The 17561-nt window shown below is 43.2% G+C and overlaps 2 protein-coding genes across 9 annotated transcripts; one reads left to right on the top strand and one right to left on the bottom strand.

Moving 5' to 3' along the window:
• Nucleotides 1-102: 102 nt before the first annotated feature.
• Nucleotides 103-9505, top strand: LOC143139679 (protein farnesyltransferase subunit beta-like). 4 transcript variants are annotated; one of them, XM_076300351.1, is made up of 12 exons: nucleotides 106-316; nucleotides 612-673; nucleotides 799-871; nucleotides 1314-1405; nucleotides 3541-3687; nucleotides 4319-4402; nucleotides 5164-5250; nucleotides 6303-6432; nucleotides 6547-6679; nucleotides 7249-7360; nucleotides 7598-7712; nucleotides 8395-9505. In XM_076300351.1, exons 1-12 carry the CDS (start codon nucleotides 218-220, stop codon nucleotides 8518-8520), a joined length of 1260 nt encoding a protein of 419 aa, XP_076156466.1. In that variant the 5' UTR covers nucleotides 106-217; the 3' UTR covers nucleotides 8521-9505. The 4 variants fall into 4 exon arrangements, with proteins under 4 accessions (XP_076156468.1, XP_076156466.1, XP_076156464.1 ...); XM_076300349.1 differs by having other exon boundaries at nucleotides 609-673; nucleotides 8395-9504; XM_076300350.1 differs by having other exon boundaries at nucleotides 609-673; nucleotides 8398-9503.
• Nucleotides 9499-17326, bottom strand: LOC143139681 (protein max-like). 5 transcript variants are annotated; one of them, XM_076300359.1, is made up of 6 exons: nucleotides 17170-17326; nucleotides 16857-16883; nucleotides 14468-14575; nucleotides 13975-13986; nucleotides 13518-13641; nucleotides 9499-11263 (listed from the first exon to the last, which is right to left on the bottom strand). In XM_076300359.1, the coding sequence occupies exons 1-6, from the start codon at nucleotides 17203-17205 to the stop codon at nucleotides 11076-11078; spliced, it is 495 nt and encodes a 164-aa protein (XP_076156474.1). In that variant the 5' UTR covers nucleotides 17206-17326; the 3' UTR covers nucleotides 9499-11075. The 5 variants fall into 5 exon arrangements, with proteins under 5 accessions (XP_076156474.1, XP_076156470.1, XP_076156471.1 ...); XM_076300355.1 differs by lacking the exon at nucleotides 13975-13986 and adding an exon at nucleotides 13887-13934 and having other exon boundaries at nucleotides 13518-13656; XM_076300356.1 differs by lacking the exon at nucleotides 13975-13986 and adding an exon at nucleotides 13887-13934.
• Between the last annotated feature and the right edge of the window lie 235 nt (nucleotides 17327-17561).

Genomic DNA, 17561 nt, shown 5'->3' with positions numbered 1-17561 from the left:
TCCATCTCCTCCACATGTAGCCTCCACATCTCGAGGGCGGTAGCGCGTGAGGGGGGGGGGCAGGCACAAATTCTTGCTGCTCGCAGAAACTTGCAAAGTAACCGCCCACTTTCTGGCTACCGAATTCACCAACACAAGGAAAGAAAGCTGCAGACTGATGTAGTATGTATATGTGAAGAAGTAGTTCGGGTCCTGTAAGAATTTCAGTGAAAGTGAAATGAAAGATCAGCACCCTCCTCTGAGATGTTTCCAGGACTGCCACAATCGCGAACTGTTTCAGGACGATGGGTTACAAACGGTGACGTCAGCTGATCAGGTAATCGGCTTGAGGGCTGGCATGAGCTGTGGCACTTCACGTGCTAATTGATTTCTGCAAAATTAGAGCCTTCCGAATATTCTGAGAATAGGCTACTTTGGGAGAAATAATCTGGACCATATTTGACATCAGAATTTAGCAATTATCAGATAGGGCTTTAGTGGGACATTAAAATCGCAAAGGCATGGTGAATCATGTGAAGTATAATTTAAATACAATTAGATGTTGTTCGTGAGTTAACTGTACTGAAAAAATACTGAAAACTAACTGCACGTCTCTATGTTTTATCTAGAAGAGGGTAGAAGAAAGTATTTGTGAAGTAATACATGCCCACTTGAAGGACCACAGGATGCCAAGGTTGGTGAAAGAATGGTCCAAAAGTGCCTTTTTGGGCATGTTACGCTTCAAGTGAAAATGTGATTTATTTAAATAATAAACGTACACTAATTGTTGTAACAATTCATAATTCTGTGCGCATTCAGGCCCGTATTGCTGCGAGAACAGCATATTATTTATTTGACGGACGGACTGCAGCATCTCTCGGAGTCCTATGAGGTATGTGGTGTGGCCCGTCGGAGCCCAGAATAGGTATAAATAGGCAGCCGTGGCGACCGCTGCACTCTCTTATACACTCCCATGTGATACCACCTCTGCCTCTTCGGCCACAGAGGGAACATTGAACGTGCCAAAGAAAGCTCTTTTATCCTCTGCTCTTGTTCCCGGCTGCTTTTTCACTTTAGTGGGAGTGTGTGTGTGTGTGTGCGTGCATGCGTCTGTGTGTGTGTGCATGCGGCTGTGCCTGCGTGTGTGTGTTGAGTTTGTTATGAAGTTGCGTGTGTGTGTGTGTGTGTGTGTGTGTGTGTGCGTGCATGCGGCTGTGCCTGCGTGTGTGTGTGTGTGTGTGTGTGTTGAGTTTGTTATGAAGTTGTGTGTGTGTGTGTGTTCTGTGCCAAAGCTGAAGGCCACTTTCTCCCCCACCCCCCCTTGACCACCCCAGACTCTGGATGCCAGTCGGCCCTGGCTCTGCTTCTGGCTCCTCCACAGCTTGGACCTTCTCCTCCAGCCTGTGGCTCCTGACCTCGCCTCGGAGTGAGTGCCACACACACACACACACACACCGACACACACACACACGCACACATGCATGTACGCACACAGACACACACACACACACACACACACACACACACACACACGAATACTCTCTCACACACACATACACATATCATAACACACACTCTCTCTCTCTCACACACACACACACACAGACACACATGTATGAACACACAAACATTCACACACACACACACACACACACACACACACACACACACACACACACACACACACACACACACACACACACATCATAACATACACACTCTCTCTCACACACACACAGAAACACACACACACACACACACATATCATAACATACACACTCTCTCTCACACACACACACAGAAACACACGTACGAACATATGAACGTACAATCATACACACATACATACACACACACACACAACCTCATAACAGCCTCCTGCCCTTGTCTCCCTCACAACACACACTCACATACAGCCTCACAACAGACACAGCCTCATCATTATTGCTTATTTGGTCAATCACCGTGGTGTTGTCTGCTAATTTAATGATACTGTTGTTGCTTGGCAACACAGTCATGTGTGGTTATTTATTATCGGTTATTAGGCCAATCACCGTGGTGTCGTCTGCAGATTTAATGATATTGTTCTTGTCATGCTTGGCAACGCAGACGTGTGTGACGCAGACTGTACAAAAGGGGACTGAGGCAGCAGCCCAGAAGGCCACCGTTTCTAAAGACACAATCTCACAGTCTGCCTTTCAGAAAATCAAATAGCCAGTTGCTTAAAGAGGCGCTTAAGCCCTCTGAGTTTTAACACTAGATTGGATGCTATCTTAAAACGAATGTGTTGAATATAACACATCTCTATGTCTAGATAGGGACAACACAATTTGTGCTTTTTCTAACACATAGCTTTTGTTATATTGTATACACTTTTACAACAAATGTGTTGAAAATAATCTTTACGTCCAAATAGGGACAACACAATTTGTATTGTTTCTAACACATTCGTTTTAAGAATGTTGGATGGTGTTAAAAGGAGATCATCAACATTCTGAAATAGGTGTTTATAGAGGGTAGTCTTTCCTCATCATCATCTTAAGACTGGCACGCTTCTAATACCTTCTGTGAAATATCTCCTCCCAATGTTAACAACCTCACTTATTCATACTTAAACTCTGCCATCATCCTTAGAGTCTTAAGTAAACAGTTTCTGTCTTGTCTCGTCATGCCCCTGTGCCCTCTGAGAGAGCTGTGTGAGGAAGAGAGGAATCTGTGACCTTATGATGTATTCACATCATTAGCGTTTGGTTCCAAAACGCTTTATCCACCATTTTAATGAATTTTCATTTATACTTTTTTTACATTTTGTTTTCCAAGTAATTTCAGTATAGGAATTTAATTGGGTATTGTTATTTGAGTTATCTTTACTTAATCAAAACAACCCAGCTACACTTTGATTGATATTACCTGAAATTAAATAGCATGACTTTTTAATGTTTTTAAAAACGGAGATGTAGCGTTTTGGAACCGAACTCTTCACTTATTTGCCCTCTTCTTCATTAGATGAGAGAACACACCCAGAGAGTGTGTTCTGTCTCCCATAGAGTAGTTACTGTAAGGTCTATGTTAGAGGCCACACACGCAGTGGGACTGCGTGTGCTGACCATTAGTGCTGTAAGAGGCTTTGCCCTCATCTCCTTTGCTTTGAGCACCTCACCTCTGGCTTATAACACAATGCTGGCACATGTCAGTGAAGTGGGATTTTCTGCCTCTCTCTGGTTCTCTTTGCTTTGCATTGTTTTGAAGGATGTGTATGCAGCTGCTACTACCTGCTCCTCACAGCCCTCTAGTGGCCAAAGGAGGGTAATGTTATTCTGCTAACTGTTGCTAATTGATAGCCAAATTTTTTTTGTCATTTTGAACATGAACTGACTACACAGCATTGTTTTAAATGCGTCTAAACATTTACACAGTTCTGTATATTAGTCTTGATGTAAATTTAAGAACACCAGTGATGTGTTCCACATGGGAACATGGGATCTGTATGCTGATCAGGGAAAGAAGGATGACATGACAGCCATTGTGATGACCCAGGTGTGTGTGTGTGTGTGGTCTCAGTGTGTGTAAGTTCATCTCCAGATGCCAGAGCCCAACTGGAGGCTTCGCAGGAGGTCCAGGCCAACAAGCTCACCTGGCGCCGACATACGCGGCTGTCAACGCATTGTGTGTTATCGGAACACAGGATGCTTATGACGTCATCGACAGGTACAAGGAAGTGCTTGAACAGTAATATGAATGATTTACAGTTTTTCTCAGTCGCTTTGGTGCATTTCTCGAATCCTCATTAACAATTGCATAACAGTTGGTGCAATACATCCTGTCAGGTCACATATATTCGTTCGCATAAATTATGCTTGACAGATTATGACAATTGTAATGACTCAACCGATGAAATAAGCCATTATTGGACCATTTTGGCACATTTTTGACCGACATGATATTAGCAAATGTAAAAAAAAGCAGATATTTTTACACGAACAGTTGCATGGGTGTACTAAAGGATTTGTTTTTGTTTATTCAAAGAAATGCAAATTGCTTTTCTGATGTGCACAAGTGAGTTTTGAGAATTTCAATTCTGATCTGAGAAATACACCAAAGCGACTGAAAAAAAGACTAAATGTACATTTGATCCATTTTAAATATACAGTATTTGAGTCAGTGATAAACATTTGAGCCATTTTAATATTTGCATTTGAGCCATTTAAATATATACATTTGAGAATTGTGTATTATGGGTCTGCATGAAGTGCTGAATATGCGTGATGTTTAAGTGCTAGTACCAGTTCAATATAATTACATAAAACCATCCAACATTTGATTTCCTTGTTCATGTCAGAGAGAAGTTGCTTGACTTCCTGTATTCACTGAGGCAGAAGGACGGCTCCTTCCAGATGCATGTAGGTGGAGAAGTAGACGTCAGGTGGGTTGAAGTAGACACTGGTGTGTGTGTGTGTGTGTGTGTGTGTGTGTGTATGTGTGTGTGGGTGTGGGTGGGTGTTCTGCAGGAGTATACTAATGTACTAATGTGTGTGTAGTGTAATGTGTGCGTTTGTTCTGGAGGAGTTTACACTGATGTGTGTGTGTACTTGTGTGTCTGTGTGTGTGTGTGTGTGTGTGTGTGTGTGTGTGTGTGTTCTGCAGGAGTATACTGATGAGTGTCAAAGTCAAAGTCAAAGTCAAAGTCTGCTTTATTGTCAATTTATTCACATGCCCAGACATACAAAGAGATCGAAATTACGTTTCTCACTATCCCACGGTGAAGACAAGACATATTTTACCAATTAAGTCCACAGACAAACATAACATTCAAGTAAACAATAAATGAGTAAATAAGAAGGCACATACAATGAAGAAATAAGAGCAGCAAAATTGGGTTGAAATTGGACAGTCAATATAATAGTGCAAAGTCACTATTGTATGTACTAATGTGTGTGTAGTGATGGATGTGTGCGTGTGTTCTGTAGGAGTTTACACTGATGAGTGTGTGTGTGTGTGTGTGTGTGTGTGTGTGTGTGTACTTGTGTGTGTGTGTGTGTGTGTGTGTGTGTTCTGCAGGAGTATACTGATGAGTGTATGTACTAATGTGTGTGTAGTGATGTGTGGATGTATGCGTGTGTTCTGTAGGAGTTTACACTGATGTGTGTGTGTGTGTGTGTGTGTGTGTGTGTGTGTGTTCTGCAGGAGTATATACTGCGCTGCGTCTGTGGCCTCCCTCACCAACATCATCACTCCCGACCTGTTTGAGGGCACCTGTGACTGGGTGGCCAGGTGAGCAGTGCAGACAGTCAGACCGAAAGGCAGACAGACAGATCAACCAGCAGATAGACAGGCAGATCAACTGGCAGATAGACAGATAGACAGGCAGAGGGAAAGACAGATAGACAGACAGATCAACTGGCAGATAGACAGATACAGACAGATAGATAGATAGATAGAAAGACAGATAGACAGATAGACAGATAGCAGGCAGTGAGATCATCAACACACACAGCTGTGTCTGACCTGAGCCTGGTCTGTTTGAGAGTGGGCTCTTATGGGTAGTCTCATCTAGCCAGACAGTAGGCCAGTTTCCCGTACATGGTTTAAGCCTAGTCCTGGTCCTGGACTAAAAGAGAAGTCCAATAGAGATTTCCATTGGAGAAAGCTTTTAGTGTAGAACCAGGACTAATGTACAGAAAACCTGCCCCTAGAGACTAAATTATTTTATTATTATTATTATTATTATTATTATTATTATTATTATTTCTAAATCAACCCAAATTAATCCTGAAGGCAAGGCTTGAAAGAATATTGAAAGTACAGGGACATTGGGGTGACTCTTAAAGAAAAAGCTTATTGGTGTAGCCTTGTTAGCATTTGTTTTCGAGTTTGTCCTAGTTAGTCCAGAACTCCGCAGCATTGTCTGCTGACTGTGACATCTTGTCACATAGTGCATTAGTCCCATGTGAAGAGACTGTGGGAAAGGGGCCATGTTGAAATGCTCTGACTGGGCCTCTGACTGAGCTACTTGGCATTGTGTACTAGCACATAGTGTAGAATTATAGATAAGGAGTAATCCACAGAGTTATTCCAACAACCGTTGGAGTTGGGAGTTTTATTACTGTACCGTCACTGCCATACATGCAAGAGCATCACATTACCCTGTCGCTTGCTAGTGTGTATAATTGACCTCTGAACCCTGGAACTCATCACAGATCCTAACACACACAATGTATCACTGCACACTGCGCTTCATAAACTAATGACAGTAGCACACATGGCCCACCCAACTGCCCAATGCCCAACCCTGGCCCCTGTGGGTCTGCTGTGCCCTTTGCCAGGTGCCAGAGCTGGGAGGGGGGCATGGGGGGAGTCCCCGGTCTGGAGGCCCATGGTGGCTACACCTTCTGTGCACTGGCCGCTCTGGTCATCCTGAAAGGACAACAACGGCTGAACATCAGAGCACTGCTGGTAGGTGCACCTGGACAAAAGTGTCTGCTAAGAACTATAAACGTAAACATAAATGTAAACATTGTGTGTGTGTGTGTGTGTGTGTGTATGCGTGTGTGTTTGTGTGTGTGTCAGCGCTGGGCCTGCAGCAGGCAGATGCGGTTCGAGGGTGGTTTCCAGGGCCGCTGTAATAAGCTGGTGGACGGCTGCTACTCCTTCTGGCAGGCAGGCATCCTGCACCTCATTCACCAGATACTCCTGCAGGCAGGTGAGAACCTCTCTCAGACTAGAAATACCTGAAGGTGACACCTCCAGGTGTGTGTGTGTGTGGTTGCATGAGATCCAATCTGAAGTGTAGAGGTGTGTGTGTTGCAGGCGACCCAGCCGTTAGTGTAGAGGTGTGTGTGTGTCTGTGTGTGTGTGTTGCAAGCGACCCAGCTGTCAGTGTAGATGTGTGTTCGTGTTTGCAGGTGACCCAGCCGTTAGTGTAGAGCTGTGTGTGTGTGTGTGTGTGTGTGTGTGGTTGCAGGTGACCCAGCCGTTAGTGTAGAGCTGTGTGTGTGTGTGTGGTTGCAGGTGACCCAGCCGTTAGTGTAGAGCTGTGTGTGTGTGTGTGTGTGTGTGGTTGCAGGTGACCCAGCTGTTAGTGTAGAGCTGTGTGTGTGTGTGTGTGTGTGTGTGTGTGTGGTTGCAGGTGACCCAGCCGTTAGTGTAGAGCTGTGTGTGTGTGTGTGTGTGTGGTTGCAGGTGACCCAGCCATTAGTGTAGAGCTGTGTGTGTGTGGTTGCAGGTGACCCAGCCGTTAGTGTAGAGCTGTGTGTGTGTGTGTGGTTGCAGGTGACCCAGCTGTTAGTGTGGAGGGGTGGATGTTTGAGCAGCGGGCTCTGCAGGAGTACCTCCTCTTCTGCTGCCAGTGCCCAGATGGCGGCCTACTGGACAAGCCTGGAAAGTGAGTCTCTGTTGGGCTCTCTCTCTCTCACACACACACACACACACACACACACAAAGGTTACCATTCACCTCTTAGGATTCCTTTGTGTTTAGTATTTACTGTACTCAGTGGTCACAGTGATCATGTAAAGGACTGATAACAGCACAACGAAGAGAGCAAGGAGACAGACACACACACACACACACACACACACACACACACACACACACAGTCTTTCTTCTGTGGTTCTCCCAGGTTGCGGGATTTCTACCACACATCCTACTGCCTGAGTGGGTTGTCCATGGCGCAGCACTTCATCTTTGCGTCTCCTCCTCGAGAGCACATCCTCGGTGGAGAGGAAAACAGACTGGTAGGTCTCAATCCTTCAGGTGGGAACGCGTTCAGCCTGACGCCACCACATGACAACATTTGAATTTACTCTTTTAAGACTGCAGATGTTGAGCTGGCTCTTGAGCTTAAGAATTGCATTACTTATAATTACTTTTATAAGTACATGACAGTAAAACTACTTGAACTTGAACATTCACTTTCAACATGAATTTGGTTATTTAGATTATGTTTGATTATTATGCCAATTTTACTCTACAGTCAACTGTAGAGTACAGTCAACTCTTCACTCAACTAGCCAGGACAGAGCTGCAGCAACACTTGCAATGCTTTATATTACACACACGTTTTGGCTTCTAGTACATTACATACTCCAGGAACATCAACTCTTGTTACGGTGGCAAATTAAGACTGAAACCAAACCATACCAGGCAAATACATTAAGCTCACGCAACCATGCAATTTATGTCTCAAAATAGAAGTTTTGGACAGAGACGTATGTGGACATAATGGTAAGTTCTGCAGTGGGTAAGCTGCACCCTGCAACGATTCCAAAGTGCCCACTCCAGACCCAAAGTGCAAAAACAGAGACTTTGGCTGATGTGTCTGTCTGTTCTGAAGTTCACATCTAATGCAGTTAAGGCAAATCCAATATCAGTAACCCACTTCCCCTGAGGCTGTGCTGCTTTCCTATTTCTGGGCAGCAGGCTCGGACGCACCCCGTCTACAACGTCAACCCGGAGAAGGTGGCCAGGGCTCTCGCTCACTTCAACACGCTGCCGCTGCACGAACGCCGACACTCCCCCCACCGTCAAGGGCCAGACCTCTAAGGCCTTCTGGGAAAATGGTCCCATTTCATTGGGAAGGCTGGGGGGGCTGGGCGAAGCTCCGGCCTGAAACCTCCAACTGACTTCTTTGACTTCACATCTCCGTCAGCCTGATTGTGTGGTTCCTGTGTGTGGCGTTTTAAACCATTGAGCACTTTAACCAGCCTCATCAACCACAGATGATCGTGGTGGAGCCTGGGCCAGCTCACACACACTACACGTGACGCACATTACACTTTTTTCCTCAGTCACTTTGATGTATTTCTCAGATCAGAATTGAAAATCACAAAACTGCATGTTCAAACCACATAACTGCATTACTCGTACTCATTACTTCAAACAAACAGCAAATGCTTAAATACATCCATGCAACCGATTGTGTGAAAATGTCTGCTGTTGTTTTACATTTCCAATTCTAATGTCATGTTTGTCAAAATGCGCTATACTGGTTCCATGCTGAATAGTCCTACCCCATAAAAGAAATGGGCCTCATTTCATGTTTGAGTCATTACATGCAAAATGTGTTGAACTAGTTGTTTTATGTGAACAAAAATATGCGGCTTAGCAGACAGGAACATGGAAAGATCTGACTTACAGTGGTGCACTGCTCTGCCCTGGGTTGATGTCTGTTTTACTGCACAATGCTGTAAAAGCCTTTTGCATTAGGAAATACTTTTAAATATATTGTTCATAAACAATGGCATATGGACTTTTTGGATATGGTCATTTTGATTGCACTGACAGTTTCATTGGCATAAACACTTGCTTTTGAGACATAAACTAAGCATTTTGACCAATTGTTTTAAATTGCACAAACTAATTGTTTTAAATTGCATAAAATTAAAACTCGAGAAACACACTAAAGCAACAGATAAAAACCTAAGTGCATCTATGATATTGGGCAACTCTCCCTCAAGGCCTGCAACAGCCTTCAATTTTATTTTCCATCATACCTTTAGTAAACAGAAATCAGACATCATAAAAGGATAAAATAGTTTTATTTATAGTTTCGTAGTAAAGGTATGCCTCAACTTGCAAGACAATTGTTGGCAGTATGTACAACATACCTGTATTTTCCATGGAATGGAATCAAACAATTACCTAGTATTTCGTACACACTAATGATTTCTTTTTAAATGAAAAAAAAAAAAATAAGTCAAACATTCCCCAGACAGGCAAGTATTTCCTGGGAAAGTTCGGTTGGTATTATAGATAACATGGAGGAGTATACAGTGTATTTCACTACACATTGATATGGACTTTTGTTGTAATAAAAATAAAAAGGTTACTATCTTTAACTGCTTTGTGTAACATTCAATATCCATTTGGGAAGGAAAACGACAGACACTCGTATTTATACTTTACATCCTCAAACTACACTGATACTATGAGGGGGGTCCAGACCCCTAGAGGTTCTGGAACAAACCCGCTCCGATCCAGCTCCAGAACCTACCAGCCGGTACCATGTCTATTCCAGATCTTCTTAAGTCTTCACAGCTCACTGGCGAGTGCACATCAACCCAAAATCCCTAATTGTTTTTTTTTTGTTTTGTTTTTGTGTTTTGTTTTTGTTTTTTGTTTTGTGCCTAATCCAATTTTGGAAAAAGAAATACTTCACAAAAGCCTCGTTTTCATCTAATTCTAATTGATAATCTCAGGCAAACGACAACAGTTTGACTACCAGGACACAAACTCATTTCAAGAAGACTTAAAAGATACGCATTGCAACAAAACAGTTTTAGAGGGGAGAATCTTAAGCCAACTATACCGGTCAAGGCAGGTAAAACACACACACACACACACATACATACACGCACACGCACATACATACCATCATCCCCTCCCAAAAGAAAATTCACATTCTTTTTTTTCTCTTGAGTGGAAAAGTACAAATATTTAAAAAGGTAAGCTGTTCTGCAGGAGGATCTCCCCCCATGCTTTTGGGCTAATGGGGGCTCCTCGTACTTGCAGGGGTGAGGCGGGGGTGGGGGCGGGTGGGTAACGAAGCTTAGCTAAAGCCGTGTGCTCACTTCCCTCCTTCCTCCACACTTTCTTCGAGGTCGTCCTGGCGACGCGCGGTGAGGTTTTTTGCGAAAGGCGTTTTGAAAAGTCGTTCAGACGGCGGAGCTGCCTCACTCAAGGAGTGGCTTGTTTTCTGAGTCAGACTTGTGATGACGGGAGGGACGTCACGAGAGAGAGAGAGAGAGAGAGAGAGAGAGAGCAGAAAAAAAAATAAACAAAATGAAAAAAAGGTTCCCCAGACAGTAGCTGGCTGGATCAGACCAGAGACCCCGTTCAAAACCTGCTGATCTGGTCCAGAAGGGGGCGCTGTAAGGGGGTAGGATGTCTGCAGTGGTGACCTCAGGAGCCCACGAGAGCAAGCACTCTCCCAGCCTGAAGTGGGGTGGTGGGGAGGGAGGAAAATGATGCCAAAGACTAGAGAGAGCAGGTGTGGGGTGGGGTTGGGTTGGGTTTGACAGGAGAGTCTCTGCTTGTGTCCCTCCGCACTGATTTGATGAGGGTGTGGGAGCAGGAGTGGAAGTGGGGGGAGGGGGGGTTTAACTGGGCTCTGCGCGCAGCTTCTTCCTGTTCGGGGGCTCCTCTTCCTCAGACTCAGAACTGGAGTCGGAACCCCCGTCGAAGGCGGACACTGCCCCGCCTTTGCGGTTCGTGTACAGGCTGCTGTCACTGGAGGAGTAGGATGACTGGAACTGGGCATTACCCTTCGCCTTCTCCAGCGCTCGCACTGCAGACACACACACACAGATACACACACACACACACACACACAGATATACACACACACAGATACAGATACAGATACAGACACACACACACACACACACACACACACACAATTATAAACACACGTGAAGACATCCTAACACACCCCACGTAAGCATCAACTAGTCACCAGTCTGGCTACCTCAAATTTCCATGACTTCATTTGACAATGAGTCAATGCCAAAATAAAGAGCACACATACTACATGAATGAGCCCACTAAGATGATATCAACTGTCAAATCCTTAATTATGAGCACACAACAAACTTGAACTTGAACAAATCATTTGAAGCTCAGCAATAACATGCAAAAGCTAATATTTGGTTTTACACCAGTAAGGTTTTGACTGCAAACTAAATACAAAGTAAATACACTAGTACTCTTTATGATGTGTATGTGCATATGCGTAAGCATTCGAGTGAAAGTGTAAAGTAATATTCAACGTTCATGTGTCGCAATCCTGAAATAAGAAACGTTGTGAGCATGTAGGTATGAGGCCAGGAATGTCAACCAATCAGCAAAGACAGCATACTTTTGTCAACCAATCCACAAAGACAGCATACTTTCCTGGCCATCTGTAACCAATTGTCTTTTCGTAGATATGGTACCAGAAGTGAGCATCCATTGGACGACATTTTTAACAATGTCTGCGATCACCACAGTACCTACTGGGCTGAAGTGGCTAGCCTACCATCAGCAATTAAAATGAATGGTGGTGGCGTCACCTCACACTCTTCAAGTCTATATAATACCACCATGCTCCAAGCATCCATTTCCTTTGCATACACAGCCTGGGTGAATGTGTCTGTGTGGACAATACCCTTTCAGCAGGAAAGTTTTAAAAATTCTAACAAAAGATTTAGGGCCTCTGTCCACCAATCGCGTTTTTTGCGGTGACAGCGCCCTCAACCTCATTTTCAGAGCGCTTCGGTCAAGTGTTTATTGCTGCTATGTTACCAAAATCTTCTGCCAGCACGTCTTTTTGGAACGTTTAGGACTCAGCTCGCTAAATATGACTTTGACAGACAAAAGGAGTTCATTTGGCAATACAATAGAATAGGTCATCCCTCTAGGCTTTGTAATTTGCAGCAGTTGTTTAATATTAGTCATGATAGGACTTTAGGGTCCGCCCCATTTCTCCCCCCTTAAAACTTCCACTTAGTTTTGATTGCCCTCAACATTAAAGCCCCCTCGACAAGGGAAGTGGGAGTGAAGATCTTTCCCTATGAATTGAGACACCACTATATGCAAATTAGCGTAGCGAACGTGCTCACCTACGTCACGCGCAGCGCCGACGTGTCTACCGGTAGTAGCCTGCTACTATTTTCATTCAGGAACATGCCCGTTCCAGCGGTCATTGTTGTGTGGGCTGTGCTGGTTTATCTACGTCTGGTTAATCAACAAAGATATTCCTGTTCATGTGAACACTAGAACACAGATCCTAAATATTGACGAAACTACCCAGATCAGATATATAACGATATTTGATGGGCAGACTCTCTCAAAGCACTCAGCAGATATCATGAACATCGTCAGATAGCTTCGTGAGATATTTTCTAACATTAGTGTTCAAAACTCAACAGTCCATCAGATGTGCATCAAACTAACATATTCCAACATATTTTGAAATTTTAATATGCTTATTTGCAAAAATATATGAAAAACTTGGCCAGCTCGCTGAGCCCGCACGGTATCCTGGGTAATTTCATCTCCCACTTCGTTTTAAGCCTGCATCGGCAAATCTAGGGGTAGGTGAGGTATTGGGACGGGCCATTAGTTTTCCTCTGCCACTACCAACATTGTTGACAGTGTAGGTCCCGCCCCCTTCCTTGATTTCAATTGGCTAGCAAGAGAGAAGTGACATTGAGGAGCCCAGCACTGTCCTAAAAGCGCTCAGAGCACTGCGGAAAAAAACGGTCAGCGCTGAGGGCTTTTTTCCGCCGACGGCGCTGAGCACTGTGAACTTCATAGGATTTGTATTGAAAATAGACGCCGTCAGCGCAAAAAACGTGTTTGGTGTATTCAGGCCCTTAGTTCTGCAACAATGCATGGTTCTAAAATTCCATGTTGTATTTGACAAACGCAGATATTCTTTAGAACGTTCATTTTACAACATTCCCGTCACACCGGTGGGGCAGTACCCGATGAAGGGCTGGATCCATGGGCTTAGATGCCGATGCCCCTGCCCCACCCTCCTCGGGCACCCCCAGACTCACCCTGCTGCTCCAGCAGGGCGTTCTGCCTCTTCAGGTCGTCAATGTCCTGCTGGTGCGTGTGGTTTTTTCGCCTCATGTACTGGATATACTCCGTCGCCTTGTCGAGGATCTGTGCTCGGGACGCCTGTTTCACAGAGTGCTGTCAGCAGCAAATTATACAACTCAAACTTCAAGTCAGGTGACACTGGCCAAATAACATGCACACACATACAGGAAACAGCTGCTTGCTAAATTATGCATTTTCTCTGTAACTTTAAAGCACAGCACCGTTATCAGTGTAGCACTGATAACAACATATTATCAACATTGGTAACAAATACAATCACATGACATGACATTTGCACATTATGTGTGGTTATGCATACTGACCATAGTCTCAGACCTTACAGCATTTACTTGAGACAGAGCCAGCACAGACTATTAACGAGAGCAATAAAACAAATAAATGTATAATTACCGACACATGGCACTGAAAGAATAAAAGAATACAATTACAGAAGTTTCTTCTATCTACCAACAAACAGACCATTAACCTACATGGGGTGACCATAATGCAGTTAAAGTATGATCCTTAGATTTAAGTTTTACAGAGATAATTTACAGTCATAAAGTCAGTGAATTAGCATTACAATATAACAGTAAACAATTGCTGTCATTTAAACTGTGATTTTGGAAGAATTCCAAGAATTCACCAGTCTACAGACTATAAACCCACCTTTAGATTTCAGGGAATGCCAAATAATGGGCACCTTACACCAAACAACTTTGACAAGATTTGGGAAAAATTCTTGAAAGATTGTAGTCTTAACTAATGCCCCCCATTTCAAGCTTTACTCAAAAGACTCCAATCTTTCAAGAATCGTTCCCAAATCTTGTCAAAGTTGTTTGGTGTAAGGAGGCCATAAGATGGCACTAAAAAAACAAATTGAGAGTAGTGTAAAGGGACAGACCTTCTCTCCCTGGAGCGCAGGCACAGAGTCCCGTAGACTGTGGAAGCTGTCTTTGATGTGGTCCCTGCGCTTGCGCTCCAGCGCGTTGTGATGGGCCCGCTTGTCTGCCTGGGGACCAGAACATCACAGACCATTAACTGGGTCAGACTCAACAAACACCAAGTCACGACACCAAAAACAAAACAAATTGACAAAGCCGGGAAAAGAAAACATAGGACTGCAATGATCACTTGGCAGCCAGAAAAACAGTTGCTTCACTTCATATAGGTCTCAGTTTTTTCCATCTTAACATAACCAACTACTCAATCTCACAACTAGTGCAAAAACGCTAACATGCTTCCATGTTTGAAAAAGGTCAAAAATGCCTATTATTCAAAAATTACATGGTTATTGTTATGGTTCTTAACAGCCGCTTATGTCTAAAGCGAATACATACAGTGATACCAGCATTAAGCTTCTATCACTAGAATAATATAATACAAATAAATAAATGAAATAAATAAATTAATACATCGAAAACTCATAGACTCCCCAAATGTCCAGAAAAAAAAAAAATAAGCCTACTTCCAACACTATATTACACAAAACTCGCTGAACCACTTTCATCAAGTCTTTTAGAGGATTAATTTGATTTTCTTTTAATTAACCCCGTCTTGACAATTTGATACTGGTCATGTTACTAGTAAGCTGTTCATACATACATTAAACAGTTGGTTCAATATTTCAAATATTGCTTGCAGACCACTAGAGCTCAGTGGTCTGTAGACCACACTTTGAGAAAGACCGTGCTAGAGGCTCCAGGCTGGAGACTGACAGGTGCGTCCCAGAGGTTCACCTGGCCCAGCGGAAACACTCCAGCTTTGGATCGAAGTCACATAGCACGAGAAAACCTCAGTAGGGCTCTTCAGCTAAACTAACATGGATCGACTCCCACGTCAACCCCCGGACCTCTTCATGACAACTGTGTTTTGTGATCAAGCTAGAGAGAGTAAAGTTGGCACATGGATTTGAGTGTTTTGGACAGAAAATGGATGTCGCACTTAACAGGCTCTGTATGTTTACAACTGTAAGACAATGCGGGGACAGTATCTCTGGTGATGCAGATGGAAGCTAAACTTGTTTATTAGTAAGCTTCCTAAGAAGAAGAAGAAGAAGAAGAAGAAGAAGAAGAAGGACAGACTGGCACATACATAGTGACCTAGATTACAAGAAGTTGCTTTTACAAAATCCCTTTACACAGCTGGTGCATAAGCCAATCAATTATTATGTAAAATTAACAAAAAAGGAGGCATTTAGTATTAATACTTAAGATGCAAAATATCTTATTTTTTAACGTTCACAGATACAGGAATATGGAAGCAGACCTATCTGTGTTTCTGTAACATAATAATGTTTCTGTAACATAATAATAATAATAATAAAAGGTTTTCATTTCAAAATATTAAAAACAAACATTAACCAAATTGCTACTTTTCTTCGGATGACATGGTGGTGAAAATCGTGCAAGGCCAAGGCGATTATGAACGTCCACAGAGGTTGTCCAAAGTCATAGCTTCCACTGCAGGCCTTGTTTATGTAAGCTAGCTAATGTTTTTCATAGAATCAATTGCACTATTCTCCCAGTATGAGTGTCAATGCGGTTCGACGTACAGGGTATCTGAACGCCTGCAACACTCAACTGATATGTGTGACAGCTGAAAGATAGCTACACTTAGCACGTTAATAAACTGAGTTGTCTTCCCAAATGCAATACCAATGCAACATTTTAGCTACCGTAATTTGGAGATAAGATGTCAGCTATATAGAAATGATGTAATAATGATCTCGCGGAAATTGATCATTTAGCGCAGCTAAATATAGGGCGCGCTTAGCCTTGTGGGATGGGATTACCCTTCATGCGTAAATATTTTCAGCGCAATCCTTGGCGACATATTAGATATTACAACTGAATGGGCATTCTAGAATTCTTTGAAGTGGCTCGTGTTACATTCCTCTAAACGAATATTTATCCATCTGCATAACCCAATCCGTCCTACGAGAGCAACATCAGATAGCTTGGTGGCTACTGTCTTCTGAGAACAGACACTAACGTTAGCTAGCTACAGCTAATGTAAAAAAATACAACTAGAGGTAGCTCGCATGCTAACATTGAAGGCGACATATTTTAGCTACCAATTCTAGTTGAAGTATGAAGCCAACGTTACTGCGGAAATTAATAACGCCTGATGCTAAAATCCTCGAGAAACATACCTAGATAGCCAGCTAGCACAATAAGGCAGGAACTGGGCTAAGTAAGGCCAAGCATTTCGTAGTATTGGGGGACTATGGAGATGTGGAAGAGAAAGGTGAACATTCAAAGTGGCTACAAAATTGCACGTCGATCACGTACCACATTATGGTATCTCGACGAATCTTCCTGCAAGAAACGAAAGGGAAGTGTTAGTGTAACTCAATATAAGCTAAACTAAAACGTCAAATACGTCGTAATGTCGAGAGCAGTCAAATGAAAAGCTGGCTAACATTAGCTTGCTATATAGCTTTGCCTACAGAATTCAACTCAATATTAGCATTGCTAGCGATTCCCCATAAGCAATGACCAGAAGCAAATTTCAGGAAAACATGTTTATCAGATTTCAAGCCCAACATGATTGTATCACTATTGAGTTGACTAACAGCACACAACTAGAATTACAACAACTCACATCACTATCGACTTCAATATCATCGTTATCGCTCATTCTCTGGAAAAATAATGGACAAAAATAAAGAATGGACTAAAGACAAACTGAAGCGAAACGAAACAACCTATCTTCCAAGCAAGCTGGCAAGTCTTTACAGCAGAAACATGACGATCAACGGAATCGCTACACGTGATGCGCTTACACATGGACATTTACAACACCCAATGCGCATGTGTTGGACTGCACAGATAGATGGGTAATGACGTTTTATGGCCGTCTCCTAAAGTAGTCAACATCTAAAAGAACTACATTTCCTATGTTTGCGTCTTATGAGGGCACGCCCAGGCGACGTACACTCAAAGGGAGTGCCCACTGTTCTTGTTTCTCTCACCACAACCCTAGACAACCGCTTC

The sequence above is a fragment of the Alosa pseudoharengus genome, unplaced genomic scaffold, assembly GCF_046254945.1.
Source record: "Alosa pseudoharengus isolate Yale_2024_CS ecotype anadromous, Long Island Sound unplaced genomic scaffold, YU_APseudo_1.1 YU_APseudo_1.1_scf_22, whole genome shotgun sequence".
Classification (NCBI taxonomy): domain Eukaryota; kingdom Metazoa; phylum Chordata; class Actinopteri; order Clupeiformes; family Clupeidae; genus Alosa; species Alosa pseudoharengus.
This window is presented reverse-complemented; position numbering and strand designations above follow the sequence as displayed.